Source organism: Rhineura floridana, chromosome 2, assembly GCF_030035675.1.
Source record: "Rhineura floridana isolate rRhiFlo1 chromosome 2, rRhiFlo1.hap2, whole genome shotgun sequence".
Taxonomy (NCBI): domain Eukaryota; kingdom Metazoa; phylum Chordata; class Lepidosauria; order Squamata; family Rhineuridae; genus Rhineura; species Rhineura floridana.
This window is the reverse complement of record NC_084481.1, coordinates 11,184,206-11,205,167: the sequence shown is the minus strand read 5'-3', so window position 1 is coordinate 11,205,167 and position 20,962 is coordinate 11,184,206. Positions and strand designations below refer to the sequence as shown.

At 43.3% G+C, this 20,962-nt stretch overlaps 2 protein-coding genes across 3 annotated transcripts in view; both read right to left on the bottom strand.

The window, feature by feature from the left end:
- LOC133376187 (UDP-glucuronosyltransferase 1-6-like) overlaps positions 1-8,507 on the bottom strand; it is a 21,661-nt gene extending 13,154 nt beyond the window's left edge. The window contains exons 1-2 of one of the 2 annotated variants that reach the window (XM_061607789.1): positions 7,244-8,507; positions 1,144-5,903 (exon numbers count right to left, since the gene is read on the bottom strand). In XM_061607789.1, coding sequence (XP_061463773.1) covers positions 5,664-5,903; positions 7,244-8,107 — 1,104 coding nt within the window. In that variant the 5' untranslated portion in view covers positions 8,108-8,507 and the 3' untranslated portion in view covers positions 1,144-5,663. Of the gene's footprint in view, positions 1-1,143; positions 5,904-7,243 lie in introns of those variants that run through there. The other variant, XM_061607790.1, reaches the window with a different exon arrangement.
- LOC133376188 (UDP-glucuronosyltransferase 1-6-like) lies at positions 7,573-20,962 on the bottom strand. Its single transcript, XM_061607791.1, has 2 exons — positions 20,019-20,962; positions 7,573-7,656 (listed from the first exon to the last, which is right to left on the bottom strand). The coding sequence occupies exons 1-2, from the start codon at positions 20,880-20,882 to the stop codon at positions 7,627-7,629; spliced, it is 894 nt and encodes a 297-aa protein (XP_061463775.1). The 5' UTR covers positions 20,883-20,962; the 3' UTR covers positions 7,573-7,626.

Genomic DNA, 20,962 nt, shown 5'->3' with positions numbered 1-20,962 from the left:
CGTAAGATCTTATGCTGGAAGTGCTCAGCAAACTCATTACAGCGGGCCACCGAAGTATCTACAGTGTCCTGAAGGCCTAGATGGAGTAGCCCTCGGACAACTCTAAAAAGCTCCGCTGGGCGGGAGAGAGATGCCTTAATAGTGGCGGCGAAATATTGTTTTTTCACCGCCCTCACCGCTCCTATATACCGCTTGGTGAAAGCACAAACCAGCGTATAGTTGCATTCATCAGGAGTTCGTCTCCATCTCCGCTCAAGCCGCCTCCTATCTTGCTTCATCGCCCTCAACTCTGGAGTATACGAAGGAGCTGAATGAGCTCTGCAAAGGAGAGGGCGCGCAGGAGCGATCGTGTCGACAGCCCGGGCCATCTCCGCATTCCACAGATTAACCAGGGCTTCAACAGGAGCGCCGGTCCTATCAGCCAGAAAATCCCCCACAGCCCTTTGAAAACCTTCAGGATTCATTAGTCTCCGGGGGCGGACCAATTTAATAGGTCCCCCACCCTTGCGGAGGGAAAAGGTCGCTGAAAGTCTAAACTTCAGCAAGCAGTGATCTGTCCATGACAAAGGGAGAGATGTAAAACTCCCCACATCCAGATCACTATCCCCATGTCCAGTAACAAAAATAAGGTCGAGTGTATGCCCCGATATATGTGTTGGGCCACTAACATATTGGGACAGCCCCATGGTTGTCATGGAGTCCATGAAGTCCTGAGCCGCCCCAGACAAAGTAGCCTCGGCATGAATGTTGACATCCCCCAGTACTAATAGTCTAGGGGATCTCAACAATACCTCCGAGACCACTTCCGTCAACTCAGTTAAGGAAGCCACTGGGCAGCAAGGTGGGCGGTACACCAAAAGGATTCCTAGTCTGCTTTCTGTTTCCTAGCCAGTTCCTATTCCACAAGAGCGCCTCTCCTCTTATTCCATAACTGCTAAGCAGTCTATGGCGAGGTATCTTGTCGAAAGCTTTCTGAAAGTCCAAGTATACTATGTCAATTTATCGCCAAACATGAATGTCTCTAATACTTCAGAAGAAACTGCCATTCAACGCTTTTACAGCATCTAAGAACATAAATGCAGAGTTGATATTTCATGTTCTTACAAAACAAATAATATTTGTTATTTTCCTGAAAACGTGCTTGGTCTGTATGAATATGTTTGTGCAATCCTTTATTTAATCTAAATGCTAATATTAAATAACCCTATGACACAATTTAAATCACCACCTAATATTATACTCCCATCTATGTGCTCTGCAATATTGTGACAACTTCTGAAGTGACTCATCTGAGTGGGGAGAAGGTGGAATTTTATGATCAATAGCCTCAAAGGTCTGGCTCACCCCAGATTTATCAACAATTCACCATGGGGCTCAGTCTTCTTTATATTTTAACTTCTTCTCTTCCTACCTTATAACCTTCAATACATTTTTTAATTTGTGAAGTGCCAGTAACTGGGTGGAGCAAGCATGCTTGATATGCAGAATGGTTAGGTATAACACTGTTGGTGCCAGGGCCACATGGCTCAGGTAGCAGATGGAGAGGGGAGGTAGATTGTGAAACCTCACCACAAAATTCACCAATCAATCATGCTCACTGGCTGGCAAACATTGCCACTTCTCCCTTCTCCTCGCTTGCTGCTATCAGCTGATAGGCAGTGTCTGCAAAGCCTTACAAAAACCCCTTGCACAAGGCTTCTCAAAGGTTGACAATCAGTTGATCACCAGTGCTTGGGAACCACTGTGCACAAGGCTTCTTAAGGGCCCAAAACCAGCTGATTATTTGTGCTTGCAAAGCCCAATGCATAGCACGAGACTTAACAATCAGTTGACCATTGTGTCTTTCAAAGCATTATGCATGGTGCTTGACAAGACCTAATCAGTAGCACTTTATCAACTTTACCATCCCCTGTACAATTTAATTTCAAACTGTGCAGACAAAAATGGCTCACCTGACATTGTGATGTCAAGTGTTTGGCGGGTGGGTGATTCTGTCCACCTCTCATACTTGGCCTAAGGGGATTGGGGGAAGATAATGATATGGTCCAGGAGCCAAATTCAGATCCTCATCCCACCCTAGACATTTGCTGGCAATACATCACATATTCACTGTGTCCCACTTGGCTGAGTTGCTGGTACAGACTTGAAGCGGCTGTTCCTAAAGTTCATTTCCAAGCATAGTTCTGCTCCAGGTCTTAGCCAAATGGAGCTCTAACCCAAACATGGGAGGGTGGGGTATGCTAGGCATGACTTTGTGTTCTGGCAAGGAAAGCAAGACAGATTCAAGGAAAACAGATAGCACCTTGGATAGCTCTGTGCAAATCTCAGGCTGGAGAGTTATATAAGCAGATTCAAACTGCTTCAGCAACAAGGTAATCCAGACTGAATGTTGGAGATGCAATCCATCTGGGTGATTACTAGTTATGCCTCTGGTGAGTGAAGCCTGTCCAGTAAAAGGGGTCTAACCTACTTCAGTAGCTGTTGACTCTAATGGGAAGGGGAAGCCATAGCACTGCTGGGCTTCTAGGGTGGAATCTGAGGATGACAACGTGGCCTCCTGAGGCTAGAAACATGCTGGGAAAACAGGATCCTGCTGTACTGGAACTTCTCAAGTGCTGACAATCAACTCATCAGTTGGTCAATCAGTTGGATTCCTGTATTGAGCAGGGAATTGGATGGCCTTATAGGCCCCTTCCAACTCTACTATTCTATGATTCTATGAGCACTAGCGCTTGGGAAGCAATGTGTGTGGGGCCAACAATCAGCTGATTATCAATGCTTGTGAAGCCCAATGCATAGGTCCCAGGCTATGGTCTGAAGGCACATAAGGCCAGCTCCCTGCTGAAGTTCAGCAAGGTCAGGTCTGGTAATTAATTAATTAATTAATTCTTACACTAACTCCTTACTCTGGAGTAACTCTTTAGCCCTGTAAACTTTGGCCACTATAACAGGTGATGTAAAAGTTATAATAGTCCAAGCTGTATTATAGTTTTAAAAAGAAAGATATTCTATCTTCCAAATAGAACCTGGGTCTAACATTATATTGGAGAAATCAGATATAAGCTGTATACAGTGTGCTATGCGTTCAGGTTGCGAAAGCGCACCGTTAGGCTTTGGATAATTAATTAATACCAAGTTGTGTTTCTGGAGCTGTAAATACCAAAATCTATCTGCTAAGGTATGAATCAGTAGAGAATACTCATCAGCTAAATCCAGATGAGAGGCGGTATCCTTATAGGGCACTTGTGAGATAGACCACGAGTCCTGTAATACACCTGAAACTTCATTATTGGGTAGTTGGCAAAATAAGCTTGGTTCCATTGTCAAACATACACTTTTGGGAATATCCTTATTCACTTTGTTATTGAGTCTTGGAGGATGTTTCTCCTTTCTCTTGTCATTTTTGTCCCATAGCTTAAACAGCCTATTCAAGTTCACACTGGACAAGCTCTTCATGCTGACTGTCACTTATATATTTTTAGATTTTTTTATAGAACAGGTTTGAACCTTAGTTTTTTTGTGCTTCAATTTCCCATTAACCAAGCCTGTTGCATTTTTATCTGTGGTTCTTTTGCTAGAGTTTATACCATCATGCCCTATTTGATTTGCTTGAACTGAGGGCTCATCTGCTCTTAAAAATCCAGGATGTAAAGTAGGCTTTTGTTCAGAATCCTCCTTTAAATCAAATACTCTAGGGTTGGTTTTACTACCCTCAGTCAATTTAGCTAACACAAGTTCTATTAAAGTTTTTAGTAGCTCCTTGCACTCAGGCAGGAACTTCTTAATATGGGAAATATTGTCTGCCCAACTAGTAAACAGGCTCTTACAAGTTCTGGTGTCCGCACTTCAAGAAGGATGCAGACAAACTGGAGTGGGTTCAGAGGAGGGCAACAAAGATGATTAGGGGACTGGAAACAAAGCCCTATGAGGAGAGACTGAAAGAACTGGCCATGTTTAGCCTGGAGAAGAGAAGACTGAGGGGAGATATGATAGCACTCTTCAAGTACATGAAAGGTTGTCACATAGAGGAGGGCCGGGATCTCTTCTCGATCGTCCCAGAGTACAGGACACGGAATAATGGGCTCAAGTTGCACGAAGCCAGATTTTGACTGGATATCAGGAAAAACGTCCTAACTGTTAGAGCCATATGACAATGGAACCAATTACCTGGAGAGGTAGTGGGCTCTCCGACACTGGAGGCATTCAAGAGGCAGCTAGACAGCCATCTGTTGGGAATGCTTTGATTTGGATTCCTGCATTGCGCAGGGGGCTGGACGCGATGGCCTTATAGGCCCCTTCCAACTCTACTATTCTATGAATCTTAATCAGCTCATGTTGCTTGCTGAGTAAATTCATCAATGACTAAAAATCAGAGACCTTGTCAGCAAGTGTTAGATTATCAGGTGATTTCTTAGGAGGTGAAGCACAACTCTTCCCCTTGCAACCACTTGGGGGTGTCAATGTATTAGAGTTACTGAGGTTACTTTGGGCTTGTCCAAATGACTGTATAATGTGCAATATGATCACTTTGTGTATTGATTAATTTTCCGTGGTCCATATGATGTTGGTCGTTTTTGCTGATTTTGGTGCGCAAATCCACATTTGCGTTTCCTTGGAAAATGCGATATGCTTTCCTAAAGTGGGAAGCAATGGCCTTACCTTTATGGCACTCAGATGCAATGTTGCGGAGTTTACTACTGTAGGCATTCCAGGGGCGTCCTTGGGTGTTTCCCCATATCCCCTCCTTCATTCCCAGCCAATCGTGTATTTCCACTTTTGCGCATGTGCGTGAATGTCCGAGAACGCCCATGAGAACCAGAGCGCAATTCTTGACCAATCAATGAAATGGGGTGGTGTTAGGAGGCTCTACAAGTACTACTGCACAGATGCAAAAATGTGCATTTGTGCAGAAGCAACTATACCCATTCATTTTTAATGCTAAGAGCGCACCATTAGGCAGCCCTGTTCTCGGCGGCGGGGGGGATGAACACATCTGTCTGGAAAGGCTGTTGCTCCAGGTTCCAAGACTCTTGTGCTTGAAGCAGTCGCTCCCTGGGCAGAATTATGATGGGGATTAGGGAAACTGGTCGGCTGGGAGAAGTTTGGGCGTGTCCTGAGTTGTGTGTGGTGGTGGGAGCACTTGGGAATGAATGGTCGCATCTGTGCACCAGCACTGGGGTCAGGCAACAGGAAGGAGAACCCTGAAGCCAGGTCTGATGCTGTTGGTATGATGCAGGGGCGCTGATGTAAGAAATGCTTCACAAAGCGATCCTGTGGGAATTGACTCAGAAGTAAGTCCCACTACGCACAGTGGGGCTTATTCCTTAGTAAATGCCTTCAGGATTGCAGCCTAAGCCACTCCTTAGCAGCATGAAGTAGGAGCCACTCCCCCGAAGTAAGGGGAGGGCTGAAAGCCAAGGATCTGAAGCAATCTTTGACAGGCCAGAGGATTACACCCACCTCATTCATCAGTTCATTATAAATATATCTGTAATGCACACACACACCCAGACTCTCCCAGTTCTCATCTCCCTCCTCCCAGGAAAGGGACACTGCTATTTCAGCCATGGGACCTGCAAACTCACACAGAAAAATCCTTGTGAGATAAAATTGCTCTATTTGGAGGAGGTGTGGGGGGGGTAGAACGGCTTTATCTGACACTCTCAGCATTGCAAGGATGTATCCGGGTGAGTTTGGATGGGCCCATAGACCGCTTTTGAAATGAGTCGCTTCAGACATGCCTTTAGAGAGCTTCCTCCTACTAATGCCGCAAGTTTATGATACTGGGAAGCTGATTTCTTTCCACAGAGCAGGCAACAATTCAGGATCCCTGAGGGAGGAGGGACTCTTTTCTTCCAAGCATCTCCTAGTAGGATGTCTGGTTCACGGAGAAGCCAGGCAGACTGAAAGAGACAAAAGGCATATTTGTCTTTTCTTTTCAATTAATAGTTTTCCCCCCGAACTGTGGGAGGGGAAGGGAAGTCCAACGTCTCCATCACTCTGCAGGTGGGAAGGCAGAGCACGAACTTTCTCTTTCTCTCTCCATCCTTGATGTGATGCACAACGACCTTGCCTGTGCTTGCTCGGGGCTTGGATGGAGCGCGAGGCTTTATCTCACACTCTCAGCATTGCAAGGATGTTTCACACAAAATGCCTTTTGTTCCCAGTGACGACAGCAACCCCCACCCAATTTGCTGATTATGCCTCGAAATACAAACATGTGTGTTCTTCGCAAACCAGGGTGCACTCCCCAGGCCCCGCAACAGCCAATGAAAGTCTGTGAACTCCATTACAGCCACTTAAAACCAGTTTGCCGTAACTGCAAAACCAATAGCAAATTCAAACTTTTGCACTCTTCCGTTCAAGCACCTGTGCGTTATTGTGCTTGGGTGCAAGGGGGGGGGAGCACACGTCATATTTTGCTGACTAATTGCCTCATAGGGGTGGAGTGATAGGCGGAGCTTTGGGACAATCCAAAAAGAATGTATTTCATGTGTCGGCACAAAAACAGTGGATTTGTTTACATTGAAAACAGTGAACAAACAGCCAAAGTGGGGACTCTTCGATGACAAAGCGAATATGGAAAATGTGGATTATCTGGGTGAGTTTGGACGGGCCCTTTGACTTCTTTGTTCGGCAGAAACATCCTCCACGGCCACTTCGGTAGCTAGACAGCACCTGCCATTCCCCTGATCATTCCAGTCTATTATTTTCATTATGCAATGGGGACCGATGGACCAGTCTAAAGTCTCATCCCCATCTAGTTTCATTTCAGTAGCTGATTTTACCTGATTTACCCGATTCCTGCAATTGCAACTGAAGAAATCAGTAATTTTTTGTTGATTAGTGGCCTTGGAGTTAAATGCCCTGAGAAAAGAGTCAACGTCATTTGTCACTGGGGCCAGGCCCAACTGTTTATTCCTCTGGTGAGAACCATGGTACCTCTTAAACTTGCCAAAAGGGCAAGGCAGGCAGAATCTACACTGCAACAACAATGTTTAAGCAATATATAATAGCTTAGCTGCTGTCCTCTGAAGTACAAAAAAAAGGAATAAAAAATGAAGCTAATAAATTAGATTAAATAATCATTTATCAAAGTCACTTAAGCAAGGACGTTAACTCTTATTGTCTTATACCCTGTTGTCAATCATCCCACTGTTAGGTCAGCTAAGGTTTTGTTAGTAGCAAGGGGCATGTTAGCAATGCAGATCTAAGATCAAAACCATTGATACATAGCACCTACCTGTGGCAGGGTTTTGCCTTCTTCACAGTTTATTCCTCCAATGAAGACCATATTTGGCATCACAGGTCTGGGATACTCAAATACAAAGTCATATCGTAAAAGCCAAACAGAGCCATTCCTGTAAAGTGTTGGTAAATGAACATCTCTCTGTAGAAGTTCTGAAGCCAGGTCTTGGTATGGAATGTACAGCGTCTTAAAAAGCGGCGTCTCTAAGAAGCTAATGAGCAGGTTCAACAATCGTTGGGTAAATGTCATGTGATCTGTGTGGCTGCTATAGCATCTTGGGACATAAGACACTGGGTTTGGGCATTTGCTGATTGCATTCTCTAAACCGCATGGGAATCCACGAAAGAAGTACACAGAAGGGATGGAGAGATGTTCAGCTAGGATGACTCCACATGGCAAAGCTGGATCTGTGAAAAGTGCATCAAACTGAGTCTCTTCCAGGTACTTTATGATTTCTCTGTTCCTTAGAAGGCTTTTGCAATTAGTGAAAAACATCTCAAGTAGGTGCATCATGCTCCTGTATGTACCCAAAATCATGGCAGGAAAAGAGACTTTATCAAAAGGCTGGCTGCCAAACAAGAGGAAGCGGTGGGCAAGATCATCTGGTGTATATGGCACTGCAAATGTTTTCCTAGTATAGTACTTTGATTCTTTCAAGAACAAATTAACTTCTGGAGCCACTACCACAATCTCATGGCCTCTTTCACTGAGCTTCTCCACTACAGCATGCATGCTGAGCCAATGACTTCCATCCTGAGGTATCACTAGCAGCCTCTTCCCCTCTCCAAAGCAGTTGAGAGCAAATACAAAGAAAAAACATACCGCAACGCCATGAAACCAAGCAAAGCAAGAATTCATCTCCAACGACACAGACTATACCTCTTTGTTACACATCAGTGTAAAGCTTCTTTTTAAAAGGTGGATGACGTATGCTTCTTAGCTATCCTGGGTTCCTGAACCCCAGCATTTGTTAATGATTAGTATGAAATACAAGGTTGCCGATTAACAAGATTGACTTTACCCCAGTCACCTAGGTGAAGTGCTTGAACTGAATCGGTCAGAAATTTGGCCTAATTTTATAGGTCACTCAAATTCTTCTGATATGAGTGTCCAGGATAAAACTAAAACAATGCAAAATATTATATAACTGACATGTTGTTTGGAAGCTACCTTGTCTGGCTTCCTCCCAAAGAGAGCCCAGGGTGGCAAACAAATGATAAAGCACTAAAATCATCTTAACAACAAAACACCTTAAAAAGAAGATGTCTTAAAAAAAACAATTCCAGTACAGATGCAGATTGGGATAAATGTATTTTCTTAAACACTTGTTGCAAGAGGAAAGCCTTCAGCAGGGACCCAAAAAGGCAAAAGAGATAGATAACATGCACTTTTTATGATGTTAATGGCATGAGCTGCTGCTCCATCAGGGTCAAACTGCAGGCAGTGTTCACTCATGCAAAAGTTTTCCCCAGCTTTTTCACTCCGTTTTGTTTTGTTTCCCCAAAACAGGTCTTCGAAATTGAAGTCTGAGGCAGAAAGCTGCTCTTTTCACGCAGCAAGGAGGAAGCAGGAGATTGTTTTTCTCCATGGAATAAAAAGCCTTTGAGTGATTTTTATTGGGAAAATGGCACGTGGGGCTGATTTTTCACTCCAGATTGCTGTATTTGCATGCTTGCTTTAGATAAACACAAAAAACCCATCAGGTAGAATTTTAGGTGCTGGGTAATCTAACCCTAGGTCTGTACTTTTGCTGTACAGAGGAGCAAGAGAGACACTATTTGCCACTAGGCCCTTGGAGTCTTTGTAAAGGAGCAGCTATCAGAAGAACTGGCCCTTTGAGCTTAAGGGCTCATCCAGACGACTGCAAAATGTGTGACACGCCCGCTATCTGTGTTCATTATTTTTCGGTCGTCCAAATGACGTCTCGCACTGTGAAGCATTTTTGTGGGTTAAATCTGCTCCTTGCAATACCAGCAAAAATGCAATTTGCTGTTTAAAATAGGGAATCATCCGCTGTGCCTTCAGGAGGTAGGATGCAATACCGCAGACTTTACAGCTGATGGGTGGTTCTTGGGCGTTTCCCCTTGCCCCTTCTCCTCATTCCAGCCAATCACGTATCTGCACTTTTGCGCATGTGCGAGAATAAGCCCGGGAAAATTGAACCAATCATCGCAATGGTGGGTTGTTGGGGGGGTCCTGCAACTACTGCGCAGATGCATTTTATTTTTTGCCAGCCTGCAAACTGGGCAGCCGCTCTGGGTGAGATCTGCAATGCACAGCTAAGGGAGCCCCTGAGGGGCCCTCCACTCCCCTTCCACGATCCGCTCCCCTTCCACGATCCACGCCCCACCCACACACCCCACTTACCTGTCAGCCGGCTTTTTAGCATTGCCCTTAATGAAGATGGCAGCCGCAGCTTCCCTAAGGTACTGAAGCCGCTGCTGCCATCTTAGTTGATGGCAGAGATGTGCGTGCGTAGCACGCACGTGTGTTATCAACAGAGATGGTGGCGGAGGCTTCACTCCCCTTAGGGAAACCGCGGCTGACATCTTCATTAAGGGCAATGGTAAAGACTAGACAGGTAGGGGGGCCGTGGGGGGGCGCAAGTGCACATATGCGTGCGCGCACGCACGCACGCACACACGCACACACACACCAGGAGGCCAGGGCAAGCTGATGCCCAAGGGCCCCCGCATGCCTGGAGCCGGCCCTGCCAAAAGCCAAGGCTTCAGGGTGAGCAAGGGGCAGGAAGAAGTTGCAGCAGCAAGCAGCCAGGGTCCTAAAGAGCTGCCGCTTCCAGTTTTCTTTCTTGCCCTTCCTTTCTTCCTAACAAACAGGATGCATCTTCATCTTGTGAGGAAGATATTCCCTGGAAGCTCTTTTGTGCAAATCCTCTGCCCCATGGTAAATGCAAAGAGTTTCAAACAGGCACTTGTTAAAAATGATTGTATAGCTGACTTATAGTTGCCAGGCCCAGTCTCCAAGAGGTCTTCTGTATCTTTAAAAGTTGTGCAGGGGGAAGGGAGAATTCCACATTGTGGTTTTTCTCATTACAGGGTTGCAAGAACACCTACACTGGGCTGACTTTCTCTTCTCCTAAAGATACAGGATCAGTCTCAGGCCAGAAAACTGGCAACCCTATGCTCAGAGTATTTTTGTCGCTCTTTGTCAAGGCTTTGCTTGTGGGTTTTTATGTCTACTGTCTCATAACTCCTTTTTGCCTGAGAATGTCATATTTCATGCTGTTACAGATGAGTTTTTTTTTAATTGTCCAAATTCTGTGGGGTTTTTTTTTTTACTTGAGTTCTTTGCATGGTGTAGTAGGGGTGGCACTGCAGGAGATCAGCCTCTTATGGACAGCTGTGGGGCAGGTAGAAATTAAATGGAGTAAGCCTTTTTTTATGAAAAAAACAATTATGGGGACAGCTTCACCTGTTAACATTCTATCTGTCAGACATCTTATTACTTGTGTGTGCCCCCTCCCCAGATTTATTTTTGGTTTGTGAATGCCATGACTATTGTCATTCCCTCCCCCTGTTTATCTTTGCAACAATCCTGGGAGGTAGCTCAGGCTGAGACAATATATGTACATAAGCGGCAGTTGGTAGTTGTAGTTGGTACAGCATTAATAAAATATAGCCCCTGAATTGCTGAAATGTATTCTGGTGGAGTCCAGTCCTATATATATCTACTCCAAATTAAGTCTCATTGAGTTACTACAACTCCCATCAGTCTCAGATAACATTATGACGCTGAAGTTGGTTCCTAGTTCCCAGTTCCTTATTTGCTTGAAAATTAAAAACACTAACAAAATAAAAGTTCACAGCTACAGTAATTCCATGTCAAAGTTAACATGTCTCTGAACCCCAAAATATATGTTGGGGTACCCCATATCATATATTGCTGTGATCTGGGAACTCTCCCCATCAAGAATAACAACAAATTTATTCAGTCAAAATTATCAGGCTTCTGAAATGTTCATAAATGCTCATAAATGCATAATGATATCATAAAATCATAAAAAGTAAGTAACTGGGTGTGCCCACCAGACATGCCTTCAAGCGCCACAGTAAAACGGCTGTTCAGTACTGGTGGCAATGTAATCTGTAAAAAGACATTCCCTGTCTGACGTGTTCTTTGAGCATCCTGTTCTTTTGAGACATAATGAATGTATTGTAAAAGCAGCATTTCAAGTGTAAAATTTGATTTCCAGTGAATTATATGTGTGTTGGGATATCATCATCGGTGTGGTGGGAGGATGTGAGATTCTGTTATGCCATTCTGTAACTTACAGATAAAAAAAAATATTCTCCTGCCCTCTGTGTGTATGTGTATATTTTTAATGTTGTTTTAGGCTTCTTAGATGTGCAGCAGCCAAGGCAAGCACGTTGCAGGCAATTAAAAAAAGAGTAACTAAAATGTAATTGTAGTGATTACTTTTGAGTAAAAGTAAAGTAATCAGTTACTTTCGGAGCAATTGTAATTGTAATGGTAATTACTACTTTTTGGGTCATGTAATTGTAACTGTAATTTATTACTTTTTAAAAGTAATCTTCCAAGCTCTGTTTCTGGGCAAAGGCTGCTTGCATCTCTGTACCTCTTATAATTCTGGATGCTAGCAGAAGAAACAGCCTTGGTGTTCTGATGAGAGTAGGTGGCATACACCTATGAAGTTAAAGCAATGACGGAATGCTATGTTTTGGCATATTGGTGTCCTAATGCAAAGGGCACTATACAGAGAAGCAAGTGTCCACCTCTCAGACAGATTATGGCAATTCATAATAAAGTATTATGGGGGTCTACCCTAGGGTTGCCATATTCCAATTTCACAAATCCGGGCAGGCTGGTTTGCATATTATGCAAGTTATAAATTAGTTGCATAATTTGCATATTATGCAAATCATGTCCTAATTAGGCAAATTAATCATATTAAAGGTTGCATTGTCCAGTTTTGTTTTGTGCCTAGCAATTACCACCAAAAACTGGGGGAGAATATGAAGATTTTTAAAAAATCCTTCATTTTCAACCTTAAATGTCCATTATGGAATATTTATTTATTAAGAGGATTTATATCCTACCTTTCCACTGTTAAAAATGGAGTTCAGGGCAGCTTACACAGTAAAAACAATAAAAATGCACAATCAATGTAAAAACAATAAAAACACAACAAATATAAAACAAGTCAATGCAGCAGTATAAAAATCATACAACATTTAACGCAGATAGAAATCAAGATTTCAATACTGTATTATCGGTTCTGTCAATCATCTTATCTAATGTCTGAGCATGTAAGAAGTGTCTTTAGTACACTGATTCTCACATATCCGATCAGAGAGAGGGGAAATGCAGCCTTCTATGATAAAGGCTGGAACATGATGGAGACCTGGGTGCTGGCACCTCCTTTTTAAAAAATAAAATAAAAATGCAGTGAATTCTGAAGACCTGACAAGCTGTGGTAGCATTAGACAGGGTAGCTGTTCCATTCCTATTAATCTTAAGGGGTGGGAAGGTTACACCCCCCACTGCATTGAATATATGCATACAGAGAGAGAGGGAGTGCCTCTGTGTGTATGTATATATATACATGTGTGTATGTATACGTGTGCGCACATACACACACACACATATCCTTCCCTGGCGAGATGGAAGCAGGGTAATATTTGATGGGGAGATGCCTACCAGTCATTTTGAAGAAGGGTACAGTATGTATCAAAAAATACTTTTTAGCCTTTTCTGAATTGCTGAACAGAGGCTGTGTCAGGCAACTGGGTGAGTGAGGCTGCATTCCAATGCAACTTTACTTAGGAGTAAGCACCATTTAACAAGATGGGTACAGGGCTGAGAAATGCAAATGGTAATATCACTGCCTTTTATACAGAGAGGTTTGCTTTTATATATTTTATCTATTCAGGGGAGGGAGTGTTTGGTGGAATCAAACCATTTTATTCCATCCTCCATGATGACAGGCAGACCCTCCCATTGCATTCACCACTTAAGACACATATCCTGAGAAACAGGCAACTGAGATGAAAGCTGCTTCTCCTTGTTGACGCAACCAGAAAGTGTATGGGTAAGAGGTGGAGCTGCATGTGTTGATCAAGTGAGCACGTGCAGTTTTCTGAACAGCTAGATTCTGCATATGCAGCAGGCAAGCAGACTAAAATTCTTGATTTTTCCAGGACAACTGTGGTGTCCCTCATTGGCTAAGAACAATGGAAGGCGGAAATTAGGGTTGCCAGGTCAGAAGCATCCCAAACCCTGAGATTTCAGGGGTGGGCCCTAATGATGTCACAGGGATGGGCCCTAGTGCTGTCATTAGGCATGATACATTAAGCATCAATCACAGTTGTTTAGAGCATACAATGAAAAAAAACATTTCTCTGATTGGAAATTAAGATAGAAATTTTAGCTAAAAGATGGAACCCTGGGTAGGAAACATTTAATCTAGCCCATTTGCTTTCAGCAAGAAGGGTTTAAGTGCCCTCAGGCCAGGCCAGTCACCAGAAGGCCATCATAGGAAGAAAGGAGCCTAGTGTTGTGGAGATGTTAGATAGGAGCACTGAGGAGTAAAGAAGGCTGCAATTCTAAACACACTTACTAAGCCCCATAGAATTCAATAGGACTTACATCTGAGTAGATATGGTTTTAATTGTGCTGTTAGTAAAGCTTGACTAGGGATCCTCTACAAAGACATCCATATACAAGCAGGGTTGGCAATCCCCTGCCTGCAGTGCCCTGCCCCTATCTTTTAACATGGCTGTTCCAAAATTCTTAACAGATTTGACCCTTCAGTTCAGAAAGAGGCCTGAGAAATGAGTAAGAGTAAGAAGATTCTCTACCCTTTCTGTCTACCCTGTGGGCTGCTATAAACTCACTTTGACACCCAACCCAATTCCAGTGAGCAATAATGGACAAAGTGAAAACACACATGGTTTGGTCTACTCTACTTTCATAGGCAGCAGATATCGGGAGAGGCGTTCCGACAGATATTGAGGTCCCACGCCGTATAAGGCTTTATAGGTTAATACCAACACTTTGAATTTGGCCCGGAAGCGTATTGGAAGCCAGTGCAAGTGGGCCAAAACAGGTGTTATACGGTCAGACCGCTTCGTTCTTGTTAGCAGTCTGGCCGCCGCATTTTGCACCAGCTGTAGCTTCCGAACCGTCTTCAGAGGTAGCCCTACGTAGAGCGCATTACAGTAATCCAAACGTGAGGTTACCAGACCATGTACTACTGATGTAAGATCCTCCTTACTCAGGTAGGGACGTAGCTGGGCTACCAGTCGAAGTTGGTAGAACGCATTCCGTGCCACAGAGGCTACATGAGCCTCAAGTGACAGGGAAGAGTCTAGAACGACTCCCAGACTACGAACCTGTTCCTTTAGGGGGAGTGTAACCACATCCAGGACAGGATATGTATCCACCATCTGATTGGAAAAACCATCCACCAACAGCATCTCAGTCTTATCAGGATTGAGTCTCAGTTTGTTAGTTCTCATCCAGTCCATTGTCGCGTCCAGGCAACGGTTCAGCACATTGACCGCCTCACCTGAGGAAGATGAAAAGGAGAAGTAGAGCTGCATGTCATCAGCGTACTGGTGACAACGCACTCCAAAACTCCTGATGACCGCACCCAACAGCTTCATATAGATGTTAAAAAGCATGGGAGACAAAACCGAACCCTGCGGGACCCCACATTGGAGTACCCACGGTGTCGAGCAATGTTCCCCAAGCACTATCTTCTGGAGACGGCCTGCCAAGTAGGAGCGGAACCACTGCCACGCAGTGCCTCCAACTCCCAACTCCGCAAGCCTCTCCAGAAGGATACCATGGTCGATGGTATCAAAAGCCGCTGAGAGATCAAGGAGAATCAACAGAGTTACACTCCCTCTGTCTCTCTCCCGACATAGGTCATCAAACAGGGCGACCAAGGCCGTCTCAGTGCCGAAACCGGGCCTGAAACCCGATTGAAATGGATCTAGATCATCGGTTTCATCCAATAGCGCCTGGAGCTGGTCAGCAACCACTCGTTCCAAGATCTTGCCGAGATATGGAACATTTGCCACTGGGTCTGTAGCTGCTGAAATCCTCTGGGTCCAGGGAAGGCTTTTTCAGGAGTGGTCTCACTGCTGCCTCAAAGTGGCAACAAAGTGCATCATCAATGCGTTTAAGGTAGTTGAGCTGAGTGCATGGAACCACTGCTGTTGCTTCCAGAGCTTGGAAAAGTTACTTTTTTGAACCACAACTCCCATCAGCCCAATCCAGTGGCCATTCTGGGGCTGATGGGAGTTGTGGTTCAAAAAAGTAACTTTTCCAAGCTCTGGTTGCTTCTATGGCTGTAAAAGAGGCCTGGCAACCAAGAGGTCTTCTGTATCTTTGAAAGTTGTGCAAGGGGAAGGGACAATTCCATCTTGTGGTTTTTCCCATTACAGTATTGCAAGAACACCTGCACTTGTCTGACTTTCTCTTTTCCTAAAGATACAGGATGAGTCTCAGGCTCTGAACCTGGCAACCGTAATGGGATGTATGTATTTTTACATCTCCAGTTAGGGTTACCAGGTTCATGGCCTGAGACTGATCCTGTTTCTTTAGGAGAAGAGAAAGTCAGCCCAGTGCAGGTGTTCTTGCAACCCTGTAATGAGAAAAACCACAATGTGGAATTCTCCCTTCCCCCTGCACAACTTTTAAAGATACAGAAGACCTCTTGGAGGCCAGGCCTGGCAACACCTTGAACTTGGTCTGGTAGCAAATCGACAGTCAGTGCAGATTTCCGAGCAGAGGTATTACATGCTGATAGGGTCTCACTCATGTCAGCAATCATGCTGCAGCATTCTGCCCTAACTGCTGCCCCTGGGTCAGGTTGTGCTGCATGGGGATTTCTGTGACCTTGGCTGACTGGCTGCCAGGATTTTTTTAGTTTTGGTTAGGAACCCTGACTGATGGGATGCTGAGTTTTCTGTCTTACTCATAGGAATCTTCTTGTGGATGGTATGGTACTGCATTTATGCAATCATCGCTGTCTTTTTCTTTTTCTATTTGCATTTCATTTACCTCTGACCTGACTCCTTTACATCCATAAGAGCAACAACAGTGGTTCCATGTGATCAGCTCAACCATCTTAAACCCACTGATGATGCACCTTGTTATTTGCATGACGGTTTGTTTCTTGCCAATAGTGGTAAAAGAGAATTCACATACTGGGAAGTGTGGCTTCAATTGCTGTTGTTTCCAATCTACTGCCGGTGAAGGTAGATCAAACCATGTGTGTTTTCTCTCTGTCAGTTATTGCTCACTGGAATTGGGTTGGCTGTCAAAGTGTGTTTATAGCAGCCCACAGAGTAGGCAGGAAAGAGTAGAGAATCTTCTGAACTGTTACTCATTCCTCAAACTTCTCTGCAGTGAAGGGTCAAGTCTGTAAAGAAGTTTGGAGCAGCCACATTAAAAGGCAGGCAGGGGGTTGCCAACCCTGCTTTGGTGTGGATATCATTACAGAGGATCTATAATCAAGACTTACCAGCAGCACAATCCTAACAATATGTGCTCAGAAGTAAGTCCTGTTGAGTTCTATGGGGCTTTGGCCCTTAGTAAGTGTGTTTAGAATTGCAGCCTTGAGGGGCATTTATCTTTACTCCTGAGTGCTCTCATCTAACATCTCCACAACACTAGGCTTTCTTCTTACGATGGCCTTCTGGTGACTGGCCTGGCCTGAGGGCACTTAACCTCTTCTTTCCAGAAGCAAATAGGCTAGATTAAATGTTCCTTACCCAGGCTCTCTAAGAAGGTGAGAAAGAATGATCCCATCACTTCAGCTGGACCTGGAAACACCCTCATTTAGCTAAGATTTCTATCTTAATTTCTAATCAGACTTTTTTGGTTTGAGTGGTATGCTCCAAGCAACTGTGGTTGATGCTTAATGTGTCATACTTAATGACATCTCTAGAGCCCACCTCTATGACATCACTAGGGCCTACCCCTGAAATCTCAGAGTTTGGGATGCTTCTGACCTGGCAACTCTACTTCCTATATATATATATATAATTCTATTTTTGTTTTCTATTCTATTTTATCAGTTCTATACAATACCATTAAGCTTTGTACATCAATAAATCAGTGTATTTGTTTCAGTTACTGTTTGAGTTTGTGGCTGGGGCTGAAGGGAGTTGTAGTTCAAAAAAGTAACTTTTCCAAGCTCTGACTATGAGACATACTGGATTATATTAATTAATTAATTAATTAGCCCTAACTAATAAAGAATAACCCTCCACCCCCAAACACCACTAACTACTGCAAGAAAACACTCAGATGCCTGGGTAAAAGGAATTATCTTTGCCTGGTGCTGAGAAGATGTCAGTATCAGTGCTAGGTGAGCCTCCCTGGGGAGTGCATTCCATAACAGCTGCTACTGCTGAAAAGAACTGTTCTTTTATCACCACCCTCTGGACTGCTGCTGGGGGGGGGACTGTCATACCTCTCCCCAACCACCACCACTTTGTCTGTAGTAGATGATGGGTGTGTTACTTATTTCCCCCCACATACACTTTTATATAGCAATGCTTCTTGATTTTCTCAGCCATTGTTGTAGCCAACCAGGTTTACAAGCAAGCCTCACCCCCCATGCCTCTTTGTATCCTTTCTTAAGATCATAGCTATGGGTTCGCTTCCCTAACCTGTTGTTATAACTCTGAGGTAATTTCGCTGCCATTATTTGGTATTTTTTCACAACCCTAGTTTATATTTTTACCAATCTTTAAATGTATTATAGTAGCTGGCTAATACCTCAGCTAATGAACCCACTAGCAGTGTCTCTGTTTTGTCTGAACTGAGCTCAATATCTTGGCCTTCATTTAGTCCATGGCCAGATACCTTTTTAGCATACAACTTGAGATGAAGAGGAGAAAGAGGGATGATGTTTCATCAGCATACTGATGACATTGTACTCCAAAACCCTGACGCCACACAGCGGTTTCATGTAGATATTAAATAGCACGGGAGATAAGATTAAACCCTGTGGAACCCCAGCAACAACTTAGAGGTAAACTACTTAGAGGATTTCTACAATTAAGTGGTATATAAGTGTTGGTAAATAAATAATTCTGAAGCTGACCACCGAGGTAGGTGCTACCCATTCCCAGTCTCTTCAGAAGGATACCATGGTCAATAGTATGGGAAGCGTGTGAGAGGTCATGGACAGTCAACAAGGTCACATTCCCATTGTCTCTCTTCAAACAAATGACTGAAATGGATCCAGAAAATCAATCTCATCCAACAGCACCTGCACCTGGTCAGTGACAATCACCCATTCAATAATCTTTTTTTAAGAAGGGGGCATCTGCAATTGGCCTACAGCTATTTAGGTCTTCCAGGGCCAGGGGTGACTTTTTAAAAAGTGGCCTTCCTGCCACCACTTAAAGTAGGCTGGGACCAACCTTTATTGCAACAGGGCATTATTCACCTGTCTGACTCTGACCGGATCTACAGTGCCCTTTCTGTCAGATTTAATAAGCCATGAGGGACAAGGATCAAGTGCACAAGTGGTCACCCATACCTGTCCAAGCATCTTGTCCACTTGCTTGGTCCCAACTAGTTGCAGCTCATCCAACAAAACTCACTCTTTCACTAACAGCACAGTCCTACATATGTCTATGCAGAAGTAAGCCCCACTGAACTCTCCCAGAAATTACGCAGAGGACTAACTTACAGCTATGTTATGGTTTCCATGTAGCCTCCTATGCAAGCATCAACCAGACTTTGACCTGATTTACAAAGAGAGCCCCATTAGGTGTCTTCAGAATTTTCTTTTATAATATACACCAAGCGTGATTTATATTAAGTGTTGTGCAGCCTTATGCTGTGTGTGTTTACTTTGAAGTAAGTTCCACTGAATTCAACCGGTCCTGCTCACAGGTAAGCATACACAGATTTGCACCATTACTATTTGCTGTGATATTTTAAATTCTGTCACTTGGTGTATTCTAAAATTCTTTCAGTTGTATTCAACTAAAGCCTACTCAGAGTAGACTTTGATTTAGGGTTGGTGTGTGGGGGAGTACCTGTGCCTTTAACAGCTGTATGGCAAGCAGAAATTAAGCCTCTTCTAGTATGGAAATACAGTTATGGGAAAGCCTCACCGTAACAGTACTCTCTTATATTATACCACACATGCCATGGCAGCTATGTATGCCCACTGGTTCAAAAAGCAGGTGACCATTATGATGATAATACAGCTGTAACACTCATGATTAGGGATGTGCTAGAATTCCATCCAATTTGGATTAATTTTCCGTTAATTAACTTCTTTGCTATCATTATGGATCAGATTTTTATGTAGTGATTTTCAATGACTATTTTCAGAAACAGATTTTTTTTAAAAAGTCTGTGTCTAAAATATCAATATTAACATTGGTATTTTTATAAATATTTCCTCTAATTTATCAATATTTCATTAAATTTATTGACATTTCCTTTAAAAATATCAACATTTTCTTTAAAAATATCAATCATAATACCAGTATTTTTTCGGAGGGAATTGATCGGTAAAAGCAGCTACCTGCAGACAAAGAAAGAACTTGACTGAATACCAGCCTGTTAGGTTGGCAAAATGCTTTTAAACCAGCACCAGCCAACAGATCCCATCCCTGCTCATGACTGATGTTCACACTGTGTCATTTTTTATTCATATCTTTTACCTATACCATTAACCCACAAATCCTTTCCACTTAAATGTAAATTTATTCTTTAAAGAATTTTATATAAAAAGTAATGGACCCACCTGTGGCAGGACATTTCCTTCCTTGCAGTTTATTCCTCCAATGAAGACCATATTTGGCATCACAGGTCTGGGATACTCAAATACAAAGTCATATCGTAAGAGCCACACAGAGCCATTCCTGTAAAGCGTTGGTAAGTGAACATCTCTCTGTAGAAACTCTGAAGCAATATCTTCATACTTATTATAAAGAGTCTTAAAAAGTGATGTTTCTACAGAATTAACAAACAGATTAACCACACGTTGGATGAAAGTCATTTGGTCTGTGTACCTGGTATAGCATCTTGGGATATAGGAAGTAGGGTTTGGAGATTTACAAATTGCATGTTCTAAACTGCATGGGAATCCACGAAAGAAATACACAGAAGGGATGGAGAGATGTTCAGCTAGGATGACTCCACATGGCAAAGCTGGATCTGTGAAAAGTGCATCAAACTGAGTCTCTTCCAGGTACTTTATGATTAGTCTGTTCTTCAGAAGGCTGTCACAGTTGTAGAAAAACATATTTATTACATACATGTTGTTCCGATATTCTTGAAGAATTGTGAAAGGAAAAGGAACCTTATGGAAGAGGTTTGAAGCAAACTTTTGAAATCCAGCACTGAGATCTTCATTTTTGTATGGCACTGCATATGTTTTCAGCTTGTAATGCTTTGATTCTTTTAAAAGCAAATTAATTTCTGGGGTCACCACCGTTATCTCATGACCTCTTTCACTGAGCTTTTCCACAACAGCACGCATGCTGAGCCAGTGACTTCCATCCTGAGGTATCACTAGTAGCTTCTTACTTTCAATTAAATTAAAGATGGGAAGCAAAAAGAGGAGCCATACAGCCAAGAGGTTAGGTTGGTGAAAAATACAAATCATATCTCTATTCAGAAAAATATTGTCAATGAGAGGAACCTCCTGTGTACTCTGTATTTCTTTATTCAGGAATATGCAATAAA